General features: G+C 44.0%; 2 protein-coding genes across 7 annotated transcripts in view; both read left to right on the top strand.

Moving 5' to 3' along the window:
- The first annotated feature begins 136 nt into the window (after positions 1 to 136).
- On the top strand, positions 137 to 6,284 carry prtfdc1a (phosphoribosyl transferase domain containing 1a). 3 transcript variants are annotated; one of them, XM_029148996.3, is made up of 9 exons: positions 137 to 379; positions 848 to 954; positions 1,031 to 1,145; positions 2,160 to 2,225; positions 3,260 to 3,277; positions 3,436 to 3,518; positions 3,777 to 3,823; positions 4,250 to 4,326; positions 5,114 to 6,284. In XM_029148996.3, the coding sequence occupies exons 1-9, from the start codon at positions 347 to 349 to the stop codon at positions 5,159 to 5,161; spliced, it is 594 nt and encodes a 197-aa protein (XP_029004829.2). In that variant the 5' UTR covers positions 137 to 346; the 3' UTR covers positions 5,162 to 6,284. The 3 variants fall into 3 exon arrangements, with proteins under 3 accessions (XP_029004829.2, XP_055364015.1, XP_029004828.1); XM_055508040.1 differs by having other exon boundaries at positions 139 to 379; positions 836 to 954; positions 1,031 to 1,214; XM_029148995.2 differs by having other exon boundaries at positions 140 to 379; positions 1,031 to 1,214.
- Positions 6,285 to 8,388: 2,104 nt separating this feature from the next.
- Positions 8,389 to 18,244, top strand: part of LOC114853005 (rho GTPase-activating protein 21) — a 53,170-nt gene continuing 43,314 nt past the window's right edge. For 2 of the 4 annotated variants that reach the window (XM_029145806.3, XM_055507831.1), the window contains exons 1-2: positions 8,389 to 8,800; positions 9,537 to 9,779. In XM_029145806.3, the coding sequence (XP_029001639.1) occupies positions 9,702 to 9,779 (78 nt within the window). In that variant the 5' untranslated portion in view covers positions 8,389 to 8,800; positions 9,537 to 9,701. Of the gene's footprint in view, positions 8,801 to 9,471; positions 9,780 to 14,880; positions 15,700 to 18,244 lie in introns of those variants that run through there. The other 2 variants (XM_055507833.1, XM_029145805.3) reach the window with 2 other exon arrangements.

Raw genomic sequence — 18,244 nt, forward strand, 5'->3', positions numbered from 1 at the left:
AGCATAAGTCTTTTCCATTTTCTTTTCCATTTGACACAATAGCCTGTGACGCAATCACATACCAGACTGATATCACATGAAGCTAATTATCCCTGCAATTCACCACAACCTGAACAACGTGGTCCTTTCACGCAAATGACTTGAGCATGATCCCAAAGTCCATGTGGCACAGTTGTCTCCGGACATCATTTGACGTTCTTGTTTCTCTTCTTGCTCTGTAACTTTTCACAGTAACATGTATTAGCCTCATTTTCTCGCTATTTGCTATTTTTGTGACTTTCAACATTCACCACTGAAGTGGCTCCTGCCATTTACTTCACTGAAGCCTGTTTCAGCACTGCTACTGATGGACAACGACAGGACAAAAAGGGGCATTGTGGTATGTTCAACACATAAAATATGCTTGGCTGAATCCAGAGATTTGGGTTATATTGTTACTAACTGAAGATGAGTTATTGTTTTAGTTTATTTGCTCAGCTGTGGACTGGCTGTATTAATTAGGATATTTGCTTTTCCATAATTCCTTGAAGTTATGATTTAATTAAAGGAACACTGTAAGCTCATTATAAAATAAACCTTAAAGGTTTTTGTTTATTCTAGGCCAGAAAAACATAATTAAGCTAAATCCAGTAACGGTTTTAAAACAAGTTTGCTGTTTGGCCCTCAAGGTTACAGATTACATTGTTTATATCCTTCACAGTTTTTGTTGTTTTTATACAACAGTATTAGAAGGCTATTCTAAAAGGTAATTAATGAATTTAGTAATTCCCATAGTACTGGTTCTGTGGGTTTTGGTGGTTTAGATCAACTAACACCTTCATAACTAACTGTACAGTGTCTGTTGTAGATCGAGGATGACTGGCCAGGTTACAGTCTTGACCTGTTCACATATCCTGAGCACTACCACACAGACATCGAGTGTGTTTACATCCCGCATGGGGTCATCATGGACAGGTAGAAAAGCATGTGAGCTCACATGCAGAATTTCTGAAGATGTGTAGCTGTATTGATATGTTGTATATTCCTGCAGGATAGAGCGTCTGGCACGTTACGTCATGCAGGACTTTGGGGACAACAACATCATGGTGCTGTGTGTTCTGAAGGGAGGCTACAAGTTTTGCTCAGATCTTGTGGAGTCCATCAAGGTGCTTGGCCGCAACTCAAACAAATACCTAGAAACACGTGTGGAGTTCATTCGCTTGAAGAGTTACCTGGTTGGTAAACCTTATCTCTCATCTGTTTATCTCTCTTTAAAATGGTTCGGCAAAATGAGCAAAGATTTCTTCTGTAATTGAACTTTTTTCACTTTTTCTCACTTTAAATTGTTTAAAATTGAATCGGTTTTGATCAGCTCTTTGGGTATTTTCAGTACAAAAAATGTCCAGAAATACACCTCTGTTATTTTTCCACATGAACGTCCAGTAAGAGATGCAACAGACGTTTGCTTCGGCCACTAGATGTCACTGTTGTTCATGTTTGATGAGGAGCATTCACATTACAGCAGGACACCTCAAGGACGAATGATGGTGCAGCCACTGCAGAACTCAGGTCAAGGAAATATCAGATTGTTAACTGGTTCTGTAGTTGTTGCTAATAGAAAGTCACACTTACTATATCTACAGAGTGATGCATAGGGTAATAAAAACCAGGAACTATCTTGACCAAGACACATGTAGATTATAACAATCTAATACTGCAATAATAATATATGCAATGACCTGTATTTTTGGGACATGCATTTCTGTCCACAGACCAACATGCAAATGAATTAGGAACTAAACACATCCCAATGGGAATAAAACATTTTATGTATAATAGAAAGCCGTCTCTGTCTCTACCCCTTAACGGTGTCCAATGATGACACAGTTAGTCAGCCTGGCCCGTCATGGAGGAACACTGTGACCTGTCCCCCAGGGCTCAGTCCTCCTCCTCTCCAAGTGATGCATGTGCGGCTCTGATTTCAAAGCAGCTGTTCTTCAAAGCTTTTCTTCCTGCAGAGGTAGAGGCTGCCTGACTTTGTTTACGTTAGGATGATTTTAACCATGTAGCCGCTGTGACATAAATCTCCCTTTCCTCTGAGCCACAGAACATTCACAGCATCCCTATGATCAGGGCGCCTGCATGGGAATCCTGTTTACAGCTTTGACTCTTCTTCCTAGAATGATCAGTCAACAGAGGACCTGCACATCATAGGAAGCAGAGACCTGTCTTTTTTGCGTGGAAAGGTGAGTAGAAATCAGTTTATCACCCAGGTTTAGGCCTTCGTTCTCTTGTTTATTGTTGTAATTATTCTATTTCTTTGCAAGTTTCTTGCCCTTCACCGTTGAGGTCATGAATCACACATTTCAGGCGAACTAATGTTCCCACCAAACAGATTTACGGGCTGGTTCTTTTGTTTGATCTTCAGCGCTGCGAGTCTGCAGAGGACACATCATGAGGAATTAGCCCTCCTTTCAGCATACAGACAGGACACAAACTTGACTTGCTCAGCTGAAACGAGGCACAAATATGCCCATGCTCATTGAATGAATGATGCTGAGTTCTCCTAACTGGGCTAAGACACATTTCACTGTGGGCAGAGAGGTCAGAGGGAACACAAACAGAACGGCCGACGAGCGTGTCACACATGAAGCGTTCACTTCACTGCATCATTAAAGGCTTGTACTGTATGTGTGGAAATATTACACAAACCAAAACTTCAACCTTTGTAGCTTTCTAAAGAAAGGCTGAGTCACAGTTTGCAGATAGTTTCACACCATCAAAAGCTTGACATTTGTGGTTGAGGTATACCAGGTATTGAAATGAACTCATCAGCCCGATTCATGTTTGTGGTGGGTGAACTTTTTCAGTTCCTTTAACTTCCTTTATTATGTAACAGTGTTCAGGTGTGGATTGGGAACACTGGCCGGGCGCCTGCATTCTCCCTGATCACTCTCCCCAACCCATAGATACTCTCACAAAGAGCTTCATACACGCTGCCAACAAGAACAAGGAGTTATTTGAAGCCCTGGCAGAGAAAGTGTGCAACACACTGACACTTAGAGGCAACTTCTGCTCTCTGTGGACACAGATGTTCGTGACTGTGGAGAAACACAGTGTTTCTGTTCAGGCTCTGAAGATGCTGCCAACAGTGCTGCTATAGATACAGTATCCATTAAATGTAAATGTCACATCAGCAGCAGGGGTTTTAGTTTCACTTTGCTGTTTACTGTGATGTTTTACTAATTGGTTTGTGTTGTTCTTCTCTCTTGGCTTTAAGAGCGTGCTCATAGTTGAGGTGAGTGGGAAATAATGGTTTTATTTTCACTTACATTACAGTTTGATGTGCTAACATATTTAATATACACTATATAGTGGCTAATCTTGGAAAGGTTTCGTCCTGTTCTCAGATGTCTCATGACCCTCACTCTTCATCTTGCTCTTCCTGTCCCTAAGGCCATAGTTGACACAGGAAAAACCATGAAGGCCCTTCTGAAGCATGTGGAGACCTTTGAACCCAAGATGGTCAAGGTCGCGGGGTGAGAAACCTTTTCAGCCGTCTGTGTTTTCCCCACTAGAGGAAATGCTGAGTATATGACAGCCAAAGCCCACAGTTGCTATGGTTTGTCTGTGGGTTGTTCCAGTGACCGTGGTTGTAACCATAGTGATTTACTTAATGTGTAATGCAGTTAAGTGTTAGCATTGTTTTATTCCTTATATTGGATGCACAACATATTTGTTAAACAGACATTTATTACATTAAAGAACAACAGCATTTTATTTAATGTGTGCTTTAGACTGCTGGTGAAGAGGGTTCCACACATGGCTGAAGGTCTGACAGACTGTAAGTACACTACCATTACAAGGTGGGAGAGTGGAGCAGCAGCAGCAGCGACCACAAGCTGTACTTCGATTTTAACCTCTGATGCCTGCTTCAGTGTTTATTTTCAGAATCCTTGATCCATGAACAACATGCATGGTGTCTCATGTTACCATTCACTTGTTCCTCTTCAAGTCGACCCAACAGGAAACACTCTTGTCACTTAATGCTGATCTTGTAATATACAGTGTGACCTTTCTGGTGTCTGTGGTTGGTTCGATGTCATTATTGATTTTTTGTCAGAATTCTAAAAGGCCAACGTCTCCGTAATCCTCATGTCTAAATTGTTTCATGTATTAATTTAAACAGTTTATTATTATTGTTATTATTGTTTTTCTTAAATTTTTTTACACACATTACTTCTTTAATTTCCCTGTTTTTTTTGGATAGATGTTGGATTTGAAATCCCCAACCACTTCGTTGTTGGCTACGCCCTGGACTACAATGAATATTTCCGTGACTTGAACGTAAGTCCTCGATCTTCTCACTCCTGCACAAGACACCTGACCTTGAGATGTGAGAACAAAATGAAAGAGACACTATAAAAAGGTAAACACAGTAGATCCAAGAGTGGCATCATCTGACTGAAACCCACTCAGCAGGTGTCCTCTCCGCCTGAGGAGGAGCGTGGTGATGCCGTCTGTGTAAAGTGCTCCCCCAGTTAGTTTTTCATAAATAATCAGACACAGAATCGTCGTCCTGTCAGAATCTCATCAATGTGGCTCAATTTCCACATTTTCTTCTCACTGACTCACTCGTGACTTCACCTCTTCTTGCTCCTCTTTAAGCTTAAGTCAGAACTGGAACCTTTCCCCACACATTGACTTCATGTACTGTACTGTGGTGCATGTTTCAGGGGGTGGTTTGCATTACGAAAGTTTGAAGGAGAGCGACCTATGGAATGTGGAGGTTAGGATCTTATTATCAAGCAGACTTAAAGCTTCCTTCCTTATCTGTGCTTATCATACACAAGAATTATGGCTTGAACCTCTGGGACACCCCAAGTCAGATTAATGAACGTTTCATATTTTGGGAGATTACCTTCCCTCCTTTTAAATGCTTGCAAGCTTCATCATGTCATTCTGTGTGTTGCAGATTTAGTTTTCAGGACGTGCTGGAATTTTCCATATGGGCTGGGTTTTCTTAAACAAATGTTTTTCCTTCATGAAATGTGAAGCTCATGAGACGGGACTGAAACATGTACTGTACTATGGATTTAGAGTAATTCTTCTTTCACCCACGTTTCTCCTTCAGCATATCTGTGTCATCAGCAAGACTGGGAAGTTGAAGTACAAGGTTTGAGAAGAAGCAAAGCCACAAGTCGAAAAGAAAAGGAAAAGAAAAAGAAAATCATTTTTCATCATCTCAGTTCAACAAATTAAATAAAAAATGATGTATGTCAACAGACAGATCAGGCTGTCTTCCACTCATGGCCATGCACACTTCATGCTTAATCACCTGACAATTCACTTCATGTAACAGACATGTACACACACAGGCGTTACTGAGGAATTCAGCCCATTTGTCTTCTGGATACACAGAGTCTCTTGTCTCTTGTGTTTACTTTGTATTGAAGTGCCACTTAAGTCTGATACCCTTCCTTGCTCCACATAAAAGTCAGAAAGAGAGTCAATGATCATAATCAGTTCATCATCCTGGTAGAAATGCTGCTGTAAATGAGTTTTTTCAGTCGAAGGTAATGGTTCAGCTCCAGACACAAGGCCTCTCCAAGTTAAATGGCCTGACAAATGAGCCCCTACTTGGATAATACGAGTGAGTGCAAACAAAAGAGAGTTCTGGGAGGTTTGGAGCAGCCTCTTTCCATGTTGTGCTTCCAAAACGCTCTCAGGTTACCACGGAGTAGCGTAAACAGAGCCTAGAAAACCAGAGTTTATCACTTGTGCGTGTCGCATGAAGGTGAGACAGAGTGAGGTAAGCAAAACCAAGGAAACTTCTGATGTGTGCTATTTGTGCATCTAAATCCACAAAGACTCCTATTGTACCTGCAGCTGCAACCTCAAATGCCCTTATCATAAAACATCAGCTTGGCGGCGGTGTTTAACGTATCCCAGCACTAATGCCCCCTGCACTGGCCTGGGAACCCACAGGACATTGTCTTTCACCTTGATTCAGGGCTTGGTGAAAGCGACAAGGGACAAAAAGCCCTTCAGGTTTCGCATCCTTCAGCTTTGTAGTGCTCTGTCAAGGGAACAGAGGATGGGGCCGACCTCAGAAAGTAGGCTACAGGTAAACTGTGCTCAGCACAAAGGAACAAAATGGCAATTGTACATTTCAATGACCACACATCCATGCATTCTGTATAACATGAGACGGAGCAGTATTTGATTTCACCAGCACAGTTCTGAACATGTGTTTATTGCAAAAACATATTAAATTTTAATTAAATTCTCTTTTCTTAAAAGAACATGTGGCGTTGGGAAATGTATTTCCAAGAGTTAGATAAGGAGATCAACACCAAATATATAAAGCTACACCCCAAAGCCATTCATCTTAACAAACAGCACACAGCTGGCATGGCACATTCCTATTTGTTTAGTTATTCACCAGATAGAAAATTTATGCTCTTGATTCCCACTTTAGAGTTTTATAAATACTGCTTCACCGATGCATCTCGGTACAGAAATAGAAAGAACATCCTCCCCAGCCCTCATTGTTCCAGTCTGGCCAGAGGTCAGCGCAGATTGGCTGTTGCTGTGTTTCAATAGCTCTTCAAACCCTGAGCCAGATCCACTCATGGCACCAGGACCTGAGTGGGACCATCACTTGCTTCAATAAAACCTGAGTGGATTAAATTCTGGATGATGTCTTCAATGGATGGAGTCTTACCTAATTCTTTAGTCTTACCTGACAGACGTGTTCCTGCAGAGCAGCGGAGTCACCTCCACCTGTCCTAATCCGAACACTGGGCAAACAACTTGGGCTTTGTGCGATGTTCTAATCCAGCCAAACATTTGGCTGCCACGAGAGAGCTCCTAATCCGTCCTCTGCTAAATATTCCAGTCACTGTGACTCTGCAGCTTCAAATTTAGGATTAAGAAAGCGACAGCGACTACTCACAAATGCTTCAAAATATATGGTTTATACTCCAACATATATAACAGAAGACACTGTAAGTGCTCAGTAATTCATAATTCAGCCCAATATTTACTGACTGTAATTCCTCACTGAGCTTTGTTCCCCACGCATTGAACTGAAATCCTCTCTATTCCCATTCAGAAAACACACAGCACCACTGTCCATGTGTGCCTCAAGCTGCAGCACTGTTCTGCACAGGAGGCTTCACTGCTGTAGTGAGTGAAGTGGGCCAAGTTTTTTGGAAATGACCACAGATACTGAAGCCAGTGGAAGTTTTTTTACACATGTGTAGTCCATAAGGATACTGTACTGACTGTGGATTGTTTATGTGGAAACACAGCAAAGCAGCCCTACCACTACTTACTTTATTATCTGATACACAGTCTCACATTCTGCAAAATCAATAAATACGATCCTCTTGCTGCATTATTAATAGTGCATGTGTTAAACAAACAAATAGCATTAAATGAATCAATAAATTAAAGCTCATGCTTGCAGTCACATAATGCATAGTGCCACTTCCATCAGTGTAGGTTTCTATTGTCTGGATGAGGGTGCACCAGCTTCTTAAACAATAGCTCCTCTCTGAAACCAGGGAAACCTCACCACACTATGGGCCAAAAAAGTCCTATTGTCCTGTCTTCTATTGTGCTATTGGAGTAGCCTGCAAACAGAACACTATCGGCCTTTGTCTTTGCTCGGATCAGCTGTGCAGCCCTTCTTTTCACGCTCTGTGGAGTCCCATGTGGCGGCCGTGCCCTACATGGCCCTGTAATAAAGTTAAGGACACTGCTGTTACAGTTGATAATGGAAAGACAAATATGTTTCACCGGTTGAATGTCAGGGAATTGGAGAGCTCAGCATATGTGTGGGCCTCGGGGCTTTTCCTCCTGCTTTACAGTGATGTCCCTGTGCTTACATTAGATCCTTTAAGGGGTTTCAATGGCTTAATGGCAGAATGTGGGAATAAAGTGTTTACACGCTAATTCCTGTTTATTTAAACCTGTTTATTGTTTATTGTCCTGAATGTGTTGAGTGCTTGGAAAAGCCTTGAAATATCTACAACATGGCGTCCATGGAGTTAGCAGTCTATAAAGTAAATTACTATTACTGGAATGAAACAGCCACAATAGGTACTACATTAAATAGTAAAGCACACACACTAATATCTAAATAGCTACTTTATACTGCTTTTCTTAAGAAATTAAAAAAATTATTGGGTCAAATAAATATGAATTAAAAAGGTGAAAAGAGGGGTTTTCTGCCAGTACCATGAATGGACCAGCTTTCACTCTTTATTGATATTGTTATGTAACAGTGCCTCCAATTGGCCCGCTTCAATTTTCCAAATTTAAAGTGGCAGCTTGATTGGGCGACGCGTTGCGAGGGGGGCGTGCGTGGAGGGCGTGGCCTCATCCGAGTCTGGAGATTCGTGGATCCGCATGCAGATTCTCGCGCCGCCAACCGGGGACCACGCAGGAGTACACGTTACTTTTATTGTTTGTATTGTGACAATATTTGCGCCGAAGCGAGGCTCGGAAATGAACCGAAATGAATGAACACCGGGGGCTTAATTTTCGCCGGGCCTCCCTGGCGGAGGAGCGCACGCTGGAGGGTGTTTACCGTGTTTTTTGCGGCGGATTTCTGCTAACAGGTAGCAAGCTCGAGCGGCCAGTGAGCGGAGCCCAGTGCGGAGAGTGAAGACCCCGCTCTGTAATCTGTTGACAGCCGCTCGCACCCGTGTTCGGATCGGCCGTGACTTCCCGCCGACACCTCGTTCCGCACACGATGATGGACTGCGTGTTCGCTTCATCCTCCCGGGGAGGTTTTCTGTATTTCTAACAGGTAGGTCGTGGTTGTACCAACAACCTGTCGTCCGCTTAGTTCGCTTCTGCCCCTCAACGGCGACCCCGGAGGGGATTTAGAGCCAAAAGCGACTGGATAATAAATAAAATCGGTGGTTTCGCTGTCTGTGCGTCTTGTGTTGAGACATTTAATATCCTCAGTCTGTTTATATTTAGCCGATGGCTGATTCGTGATGGCTGGTGTGGCGCTTTTGGCACCGCAGTCCTTAACGTGTTGATGTGCACTTTCCTTCCATATTGAACCACGAATTCGCCTTTTTCTCATGCAGATGTCAGTTTTTGTGAATATATGCCATGTATTTATTTTTTTACCAAGGGTTACGAAATGACAACAACAGCGGGAAAAGGAAACGTCACTGTCCACCTGCCATTACGCACACGTACGCACATACACTGCCTTCATTTAGCTGGAGCTGTTCTCTCAGAGGAACTGCCAACACATTTTCACCTCACTGTTATTATGTTTGCTGAACTAAACAGATTATAAAGAAACAACAATGCAAAGATTGCAGTCATTCTAAATATAGGGACCTGGAATTTCACGTGACATTAAATGGTTATAGTATATTTCAGAGTACAGTATCTCCTTGCATCTTATTATTCATTGCACATATACAGTAATGCAGATGTTTCAGTGTTGACCTGCACGGGACAGATGTTATCTTCCTCTTTGTTGCCCCACTTTTATTATACTAACCTGTTTATTCTGTGTCCAGATTTCATCCACTGATGGACATGAAGAAGGAAGACGGTGTGGATTAGAATCGTTCCTATTTTTTTTTTCTTTTCTCATTTTTGTTGTTGATACTGTTTGGCTTCCGCCCCTCTCACCTCCATGTGGGCTCTTAAGGACTTTTCCCTCCTCTGCGGTTTGGAATGAAATGATGGCAGCACGTTGGAGTGATTCACCGCAGGACAATGAAGGGAGCAAACACAGAGGCATAACTCCGTCCTGCGAGGTAAGACGGGCCGGAGACGTGCTGGTTCACCGTCCAGTCTGCTCCTTCACACGTTAAAAGACACAATATGATATGTGACATTTGACTTTTCAATAGCTTTGAATGGTGTGCCACAAACGCTGTCCTTTACAGATGTGCGTACAGTTTGTGCATGAGTTGACCTCAATACCTGTGAAGAATTTGTATAGACCCACCAGACTGTGTTGGGACTAACTTCATCAACTCCCTTTGAAAAATGTTACCGCTTTCACAGAACCTGTGACAAGCTGCAGAAGTAACAAACGCTGTCATGTGCTCACAGAGGAACAGAGTGAGTGTGAGCTAAGTGTTGCAGCACATAGCACATCACATCTGCCAGCGTTCGGGGTGATGGGGTTCATTTTTTCCCGACTAGGACAACTGTTTAAGTGCACAAAGGGAGGTTTTATACTTACAGCGCTAATCTTACTGGGTCTTTTGTGGCTCGGCATGCCAGCCTCTGATAAATGGCACATTGTGGAGCTCATCTTCTGCCTTTTGCATCCTCAGTGGTTACATCATCACAATCTCGATCATAACAGTCCAGCCCGGGTTGATGCGTGTCATAACGCTGCAGCCGTGGCTTGTTTTGGATTAATCCATCATTAGAAAATGGCAGCAGTGCTGTGTGTGGCTGTAATCCTCTTACTGTGTCAGAACTAGCTGAGGACGGACGACAGAAATCTTCGGGAACGTGGAAAAGCAGCATCCTGGAAGCGTTTTAGTTAAAGGCAGCACAGGTGACTTTAGGTGGAGTCAAATCCTGGCTTGCTAAGTTGTGGATGTGAAAGTGGTTCTGGTTGGATTTAGCTCCACTTTTCTTCATTTGCTTTGCCTTCGCTCTTCTCTTAAAACTGACAGGACTTGTTGTAAACGGGCTGCAGCAGGTCTTTGTGTAGTGCAGTTTGTCCTCGCGTTCGTTCCTCTGGTCCAATAAGTGTTTCTCATAGCATCACTTACTGTAACTCTCTCTCACTGAGACCTGCACAACCCCAGGAACTCTACTAACTGGCACTGGTGCTTTTTAGTATAACATACCTTGATGTTTTGCAGATGTGTGTTTACACACTGAATCGCCAAAAGTGGGCTGATAAAAATAAAATTGAATTAAACTTTCTTAATATATTAAGGACCAGAACATTTCTACATGACTCCCAGAAACGTGAGTGACCTGTGAGTCACTGCTGGTGCTAAGCCCTTACTTCTTTACACCCCAGGGCTTGACACACAGTGAAGCGGCTCTTTTTTTATTTCGTACACGACACAAACGAAGCAAACCTCATGCAGATTTCAAGCTTCGCTGCTCATGAACTGCTGTCCCCGGGCGGGACCGGGACCCCCCCCCCTCCTGCTCTCCTGCATCATCTTGGCTCACTAATGAGGGAGTTTGCAAGGGGTGTAAAGATCACCCCCCCAGCACCCTCCACCCTGCTACTGCCAAAATGATGGCAGGAACGCTGGGGTAATTTAGACACAGCTGCCCCGGTCATTAGGAGGAAAACAGCCCACATGTGAAACGTCTGCCTCTGTCTCTTTCTCTCGTGGCCTCATTCACATCCACCGCTGTAGGAACCTTTGTTGACCTGCTCTTAGGGTGATAATGGCTGGGGAGATGAGGCAGCTGAGGCCCTTGGTATTGTTTCACTCAATACATGTATGTACAGCATTCAAAGCTACATTTATTTATAATTTTGCCGTTCTTATAGATTTAGCAATAGTAACTCTTCCTCATCCTTAAGAGGCCGGGACCGGTGGCGGTGCTCCATGCTTCTGATGGTCTCTGTTTTGTTCTACATGCGGCCCCTCCCTCCCCTACTCCCACCCCGTCGCATACATGCCTGTCTTTCACCCGTCCTCTATTCCCGCGTGTTTTTAGAGATGCTATATTTAACTCATGGAAAAATGAATGCTGCGTGTGTCGGAGGGTGGAAAAAAGGAATCGTGTGAGGGAAGTGCCGCCCGTTTTCTCCTGGACACTTTTCTGGGCTGTGGATTTGGAAGCAATGGGCAGGACAGTAACGTTATTGCCAAAAGCGCTAGTGGTCAGTTTGTGCCGCATGAGAGCCTGTTTTGTAAGGAAATATTCAGCTCCAGGCCTTAGATGAATAATATTACTAGTGTTCACACCATCATCTCACAGCTCTCGTGGTTTATTTCAGTTAAAGTGTGTCAGGGATGTGACCGACAAATTTATCTGTGTTTAGAGGAATGGCAGTTCATCAATCACAGCGCTGGCTAAACTGTTTTGCATACATTTAAAAAGCAAATGTGTGTCGGGAAGCACATCAGGGTTCGTTCACATCCAGCAAAAGACAGTGACACGAAGCTGACCCGGCTCCTGTCGTAGCACACGCAGTCGCGGATCGAGTGTGTCTGGGGAATTTTCTGAAGTGTTTTGGCTCAAGTTGTCAAACTGAAACTGGGTTTTCTTTTGGAGAGGGGGCATCCTTTATCAGATTCAAACTTCCCATCTATTGTTGCTATTTCTGTCCTGTTGAGGACAATAACTGCAACCACTCGGAGTCAAGGTGAACCCAAATATATGTGCATGCTGTATGCGTCTAGGAGCTCTCTTGTGTTTCCTCTTGTGGCGCTGTGACGTTGATGCTCAGCGTGGCTCCTCTGCAGTGATGCATAGTGGGAGGCCAGAGGTGAGCGAGCAGAGCAGAGTTCAATTACTGGAAAAAAACCTCACCTTTTCTACTTCTCTTATCTGTTTTTGTTCTTTCTGCTGCCAATTGACTCAGTGTCGCTGCCAGAAAGATGCTGGTGAGAGCTTGGGGTTCTAGGGGGAGGGTTGCAGATGCAGCCAGACAGGCAGAACAAAACCAGTCTAATGCTCAGTCAGGCTGAGAAACTATCCATTACAGAAGCCCAAGGCCGTCAACACGTTTCCCGTCTGACTGCGTTTGGCTTGAAAACTCAAAACTGCCGTGTTTAACTGCATCACTTATTTGTAAGTGATGCAGTCCTTCCTGTCGTATCTCGCAGCTTTTATGAACCACAGATTAAAAATTCACTGTGTAGATAATAAATATATCTTCTGCAACCATTTAAGAGTTGATAAGCAAAGGCTGAAGTGGTCTGACTAGTTTCTGAAGCCACTGTGTGTTTTATGTGACAGTGCAGACAGACACTCCTGGAAACACTCTTACTTTTTAGAACCCGTGTGTCAAACTGCGTACGACCACGTGTTCAACAGCAGCATTTGTTTTCAGCTGACTGTTATGTAACAGGGTGTTATCAGGACATATCTTTACCCACGGTGTTAGTGTGGGCTTTGAGGTCCTGGCAGGAAACCACATTATTTCCTGTCAGCGTCAGCAGTAGAATTGTAGAAAGGCACCTCCATGAAGGAAGCTTTTCATGAATGGAGAGGACCTTGGTTTCGGTAGATCCAGGTTCGTCTGACTACATGAGTACATATTGCAAATTAACCTCTAATTGTGATGCTGCGATTTGTTTCCTTTTATTTAAATGGACAACTTCAGTGTTTATTCTGTTCAACAAAACAATAAACATTAAATGGTTCTATAAACAACTAGTTTCATCTTTTGTCATTTTTATCTTTTAAGAGATAATAATCTTCATAATTTGGATGATAAATCCTATCAATAGCGGATCTTTAGTCTTAATAAACTGCAGATGAAATTTGAATTTATTAAGCTAATGTCTGTCAACCACCTCAATAAGCTCAAAGTCCTACGTCTGTGCCTGACCGGAGGTAACCTCCATGAGATGCACATGTGCGCTCTGTTGTTGAGTACTGTAGGGCCACGCGGTTGGAGGCGCCACGGGATCCATAACTCACAATTGATCTGGTTATATTGGATTCATTGTGGGGGGAAGGGCTCCTGCTTTTACTCTATCACTGGACTAATCCTGACTTGAAGGGGGGGGGGGGTCTGTAGCGGCAGTGTATACACATGTTACTGGATGATGTCACAGCGGTTCTCTGTGTGCGTGTTTGAACACTTGTGTCCTATTAATTCAGTGTTTTATATTTAGGATTATTGCAGCATGAGCTCATCTGGACTGGAGTGATGTCACAAATCTAAAACAAACAGCTTCTTTCTGTAACGAGGCCACTAACGGCCACATTTGTGACTATGGGCGTCAGGGAATTTGCTGTGGTCGTGTATTACATGATGTCTTTCTCTGCAGTGTGTTGAATGTGGAGACCAGAGCAGGGGTTTTGGTTTGGCTTGGCTTCGCCTTCCTGTGTGTTCTCGGCAGCATCCCTCACGCTTATTTTTAACTTTAATTAGCACTGTTTCTGCTGAAATCAGCCAACGAAAGCACAGATGTGGCGTGTTGATAATAGGGGACGGTTTAGAAATTGAGCACCAAACAACATCTCCCCAGCTGGTGTGTTGATGGTGTGGGGCTCATGATTACCTCTGTGGCCTTTGGGGACTTTTCTGACCTTTCTGACCGGTGTTTATAGCCTCCTGACCTAACACACAGCCTTGTGGCTATATAATGACTCAAGTTGTCTGCACCTTTTCTTTTTGTCCTAGACAAAACGTGGTGTTCGGTCTCTGAAACTGTGAATACCTTGAACCCACCTCAGGCTACTTTTCACTGCTAATTGCTAATGGTGTTTCTTATTGGAGGTGAGCGCAGAACATCTCATTGGTAAAAGCCACCTTACACCTAATGTCACAATCACAACCATCTGGACGTCACACAGCATCAAAGCGTGGAAGGAACATAAAACATCCCAGACGTCTCTGGAGTCCAGTACTGTCCTAATTCTCCCTTCATGTACTTCCGGCATATTTTTCTCTTTCAAAAGCTGACGTCCCACAGCGAGAGGAAGTCTTTAATGGGATGTTCGTTTACTTAAAGGAGCCTATTTGTGATTTAGTGGTGGAGGGGGCTGCGGCACTCCTCCTGAGTTTTCCTCCTGCAAAGTAGGATCAACATTTCAGTATAACTGAAATAAATGACTTGTGCTGAGGAACAAAAAGTGCCGAGTCAGTGAGGAGATGGAATCAATCATCTTCTGTGCGGGACCGCAGGAAGCCTCTCGAGGACTCACAAGCTGCAAGTGTATTTTACCTCAATGTGACGCAGCAGAGGAAGGTGCTCATCGACTCTGTGATGGACCTATTTGTCTTGTATGAGAAGTAAGAAGAAGCAGGGTATTGTGAAGCTGCTCTCGCCTCTGTTCGGTCCTGCAATGCGGCCTGATTCATGTTGATTTAGAGTGAGCCTCTGATTCTGAAGCTGCCTCCGCCTGGTACCGCCGCTGCAGAGCCAAGCACAGGGAGGCGCAGCCTGTCGGGACCAGATCGACACCATCGCAGCAAGTGAGAGAGAATCCAAAACGGGCCGGTCCCGAAAAGAAAGTGCAGGTGGAGAGAGAAAATGTTCTCCGCTCTGCTGCCTTTTTCATTCCTCCTCCACTGGCCGGTCTGCATGCTACTGCGTAACCATGGTGATGCTTCTCCTGCAAGTTGATAACCAAGTGGACTTTTTTGCACTGGACTGCTGATAACTCCTTTCTGCATAAGGCTGTTTTTGTTTTTTTATTTCTATTTTTCAAATGCTTCGTCTGAGATACTCCCCCGAGAGCTTGCACAACGTATCATTAGCATATTGTTAATGAAGCGCGTCTGGGGCGACGGCCACAGCTGACAGGATGCCTGCTGGGTTTGCAGATGGGCACAGAGATGCCCCCTTTGCCTCCTTCTGATGCCCCCCCCCTCGACTCTGTCAAGGTGGCAGCGTGCCGCGGGGCACAGCGGGGTTCCGTACGTGCGGCTCAGGGGCAGGTGTCTGGGCAGCTTGGGTTTGTTCAGCGAAATAAAAAATGGCTACTTTTAAAGTCCTTGACTGTATGATCAACAACAACTGGAGTCTCATCTGCGATCTGTACTGCGCATGGAACAATCAGGTCAGTTGGATTTTTAGCTTTTTTATGATAACTTTACTACACAAGCCTGTGAGTGGCATCTCTGTACTTCATACTCGCTCCAGCTATTGCAGGCGCATTTACTACGTTTTGCTCACCTCTCCTCACCCTCATTGTACGCGCTCGCCTTCCATTCTGTCCCTTGTTGCTCCCCAGAGCTCTCCACGAAAGGCATCCCTGACATCCCGGATATTAATAGCTGGCATTCATTCAGTCGTGCAATAAGGAACTGGAGACTGTGGTGTGCGTGGCATGCTGACCTCTGAGTGTCCCTGGTTTGGCTGGAGTGACTCACGGCCTCAGGTGGCTCGACACTAAACCTGATTCTAGAAAACAACCCTCATCTAATGATTTAACATGTGGTTCTAGGACGTAGAGCCGGTCAAAAACGTCACTGTGTAATTGTCTCGCATTTACTGAGAAATTTGCACTGGAATTGTTAGGAAACACATTTACTTCTTCTGCAACACATAACTGTCTATAAATCCAAATATCCATCCATAGCAAATATGCAGTATGTTAACTCTGATCAAAGGGTGGTTTATAGATGCAGTGGAAGCTCAGCACTTGTATTGGAAAGGACAAGAGTGCAAAGTCAAAGACTTTCTATGTCCAGAGAATGGGCTTCAGAGCATATGAATATAGACCTTCTCTCTGTCATACTGTGCTCTTTGTGGTGCTATCATCTATGAGTCTACTGTATCTATCTCACCATGCACAGTTTTTGGCACCCTTGCGAACACTTCATACCTCTGACATGCCTTCTCGTCTTTTTCCCCGAAAACTTGCACAGACAGCTTATTGTGTCGCACATTTTCCCCCTGTCCTGTTTTTCATTTCACCATGGAATGCTTTATGTGTGCAGTAAAGAAGCCTTGCCGTGTCGAGCAATGCAGTAGTGCTGCACCCTGGCCTCTCCCCTTGCCTAATTTAATTTTAGCTGTCCTGAAAATTGTTTGCATCCCAAGTCGAACTGATAGGCCTCTGTTTCCAGCCTCGGCTGTTTGAGGCGCTCAAAACGGCCTTTGTGCACCAATAGCACAGCATCGAGTGCTCATGAAATATTCACAGGCTAACACCTGGTGTGAGCTGGAGAAAGAGCAACGAGGGAATCAAAAACACTGTCACTGGTAACAACGAAGTGACAGCTGAAAAAAAGAGAGGCCGAGCTGACATTTGCAGAACCACTGTCCTGCTTGTTTCTTACCCATTCATGCACTTCCAGCTTCTGATTGGCTGAACAGGTACTCAGCAGTAAGGGCAGGGATATTTGGGAAGGCATCAGGACTAAAAGACCAGTACTGATCACCCCTGAGCTATAGGTTTCTGTCCATAGCTCCAAAACACAAGATGGCATCTTTAAAGACAAGACTTGGATGTTGCATATTTGGTAGTCAAAAGTGACATCAGTCTTTCTCTGGTTGCTTCATGTTCTGTGGCACTCTAGGGGTTAAACAGGAAGGTCTGCATGTCAGAGGGTGCTCTGTCAAAAACCTCAAAAGCCAACCAGGATTAATAATTCATAGATGAAGAAACCAATTATCCTGGGCCTTGCTTGCATCTGGGTAGGGGGACCCTGGGGACACTAATTGGCCCACCTGCTCTCTGTCTCTGTGGGGGCGGCCGAGGTGACGGACTGGATGTAACAGTGGTGTGTACGTCATTTCTCTTTGTTTGGATGCTGGTGCACTGGGAGCCACCACCACTGACAAGTGTGATGGACCACACCCAACACAGAAGGCAGGGCCTCCTTCATGCCATTCATTTTTTTTTTTTTGGACTAAACACTCATCATGTCTTTCTAATGATATATACCGTATATCTTGTTTTATCCATTACAACAAATAAAACTCAAGTTGAAACTAGCCTGAGGATTTTGTGCCACTAACAAACCCCTCTGCTCAGTGATTCTGGCCTCTGATGTGTCGCAGTCCTCCATCGTCTGATCTCTCCTTCTCCGTCAGTCTGTTCCTTTCTCCCCTCTCTTCTTCCATCTCTATCTCCTTTGTGGAGAGGAATTCCAGGCTATAGTGCTGCACAATTGCCCAACCATTAGCATATGAAAGCTACCGAGGGGCAGTGATGTGAGGCGGGAAGAAGGAAGGCGAGGAGAGTCATAAAACTTCCAGTCACTAGAACCTCAATCAGTCTCATGCTAACGTGTGTCTAATGTGTCTGTTAGTTTTTCCCCTCCTCATTTAATTATGTTTATATTATATTTTATTATGTAATTAATGCATCTCTCACAATCAGGCATAATATCAATTATTCCAAAAGATTAGTTTACCTCTAGTAGTATTAAACATCTGTTTGTTTTCTGGTTGTTGGTTGGTGATGTCAGTGGGCACATTTTCTACATATACACAGAGTCAATCTCAATTCTCCTAGAAGGACTTTTATTTTGGTAAAGACTCATTGGAAAGTACCAGGAACACCCTGGTATTAAAAAAAAACTGTTAGGCACTGTTATCACGTGAGGAAGGAAGTAAAGATCCACATCACACAATAAATTTGTGCTAAAATATAC

The sequence above is a fragment of the Betta splendens genome, chromosome 4 (genome assembly GCF_900634795.4).
Source record: "Betta splendens chromosome 4, fBetSpl5.4, whole genome shotgun sequence".
NCBI classification, from domain to species: Eukaryota; Metazoa; Chordata; class Actinopteri; order Anabantiformes; family Osphronemidae; genus Betta; species Betta splendens.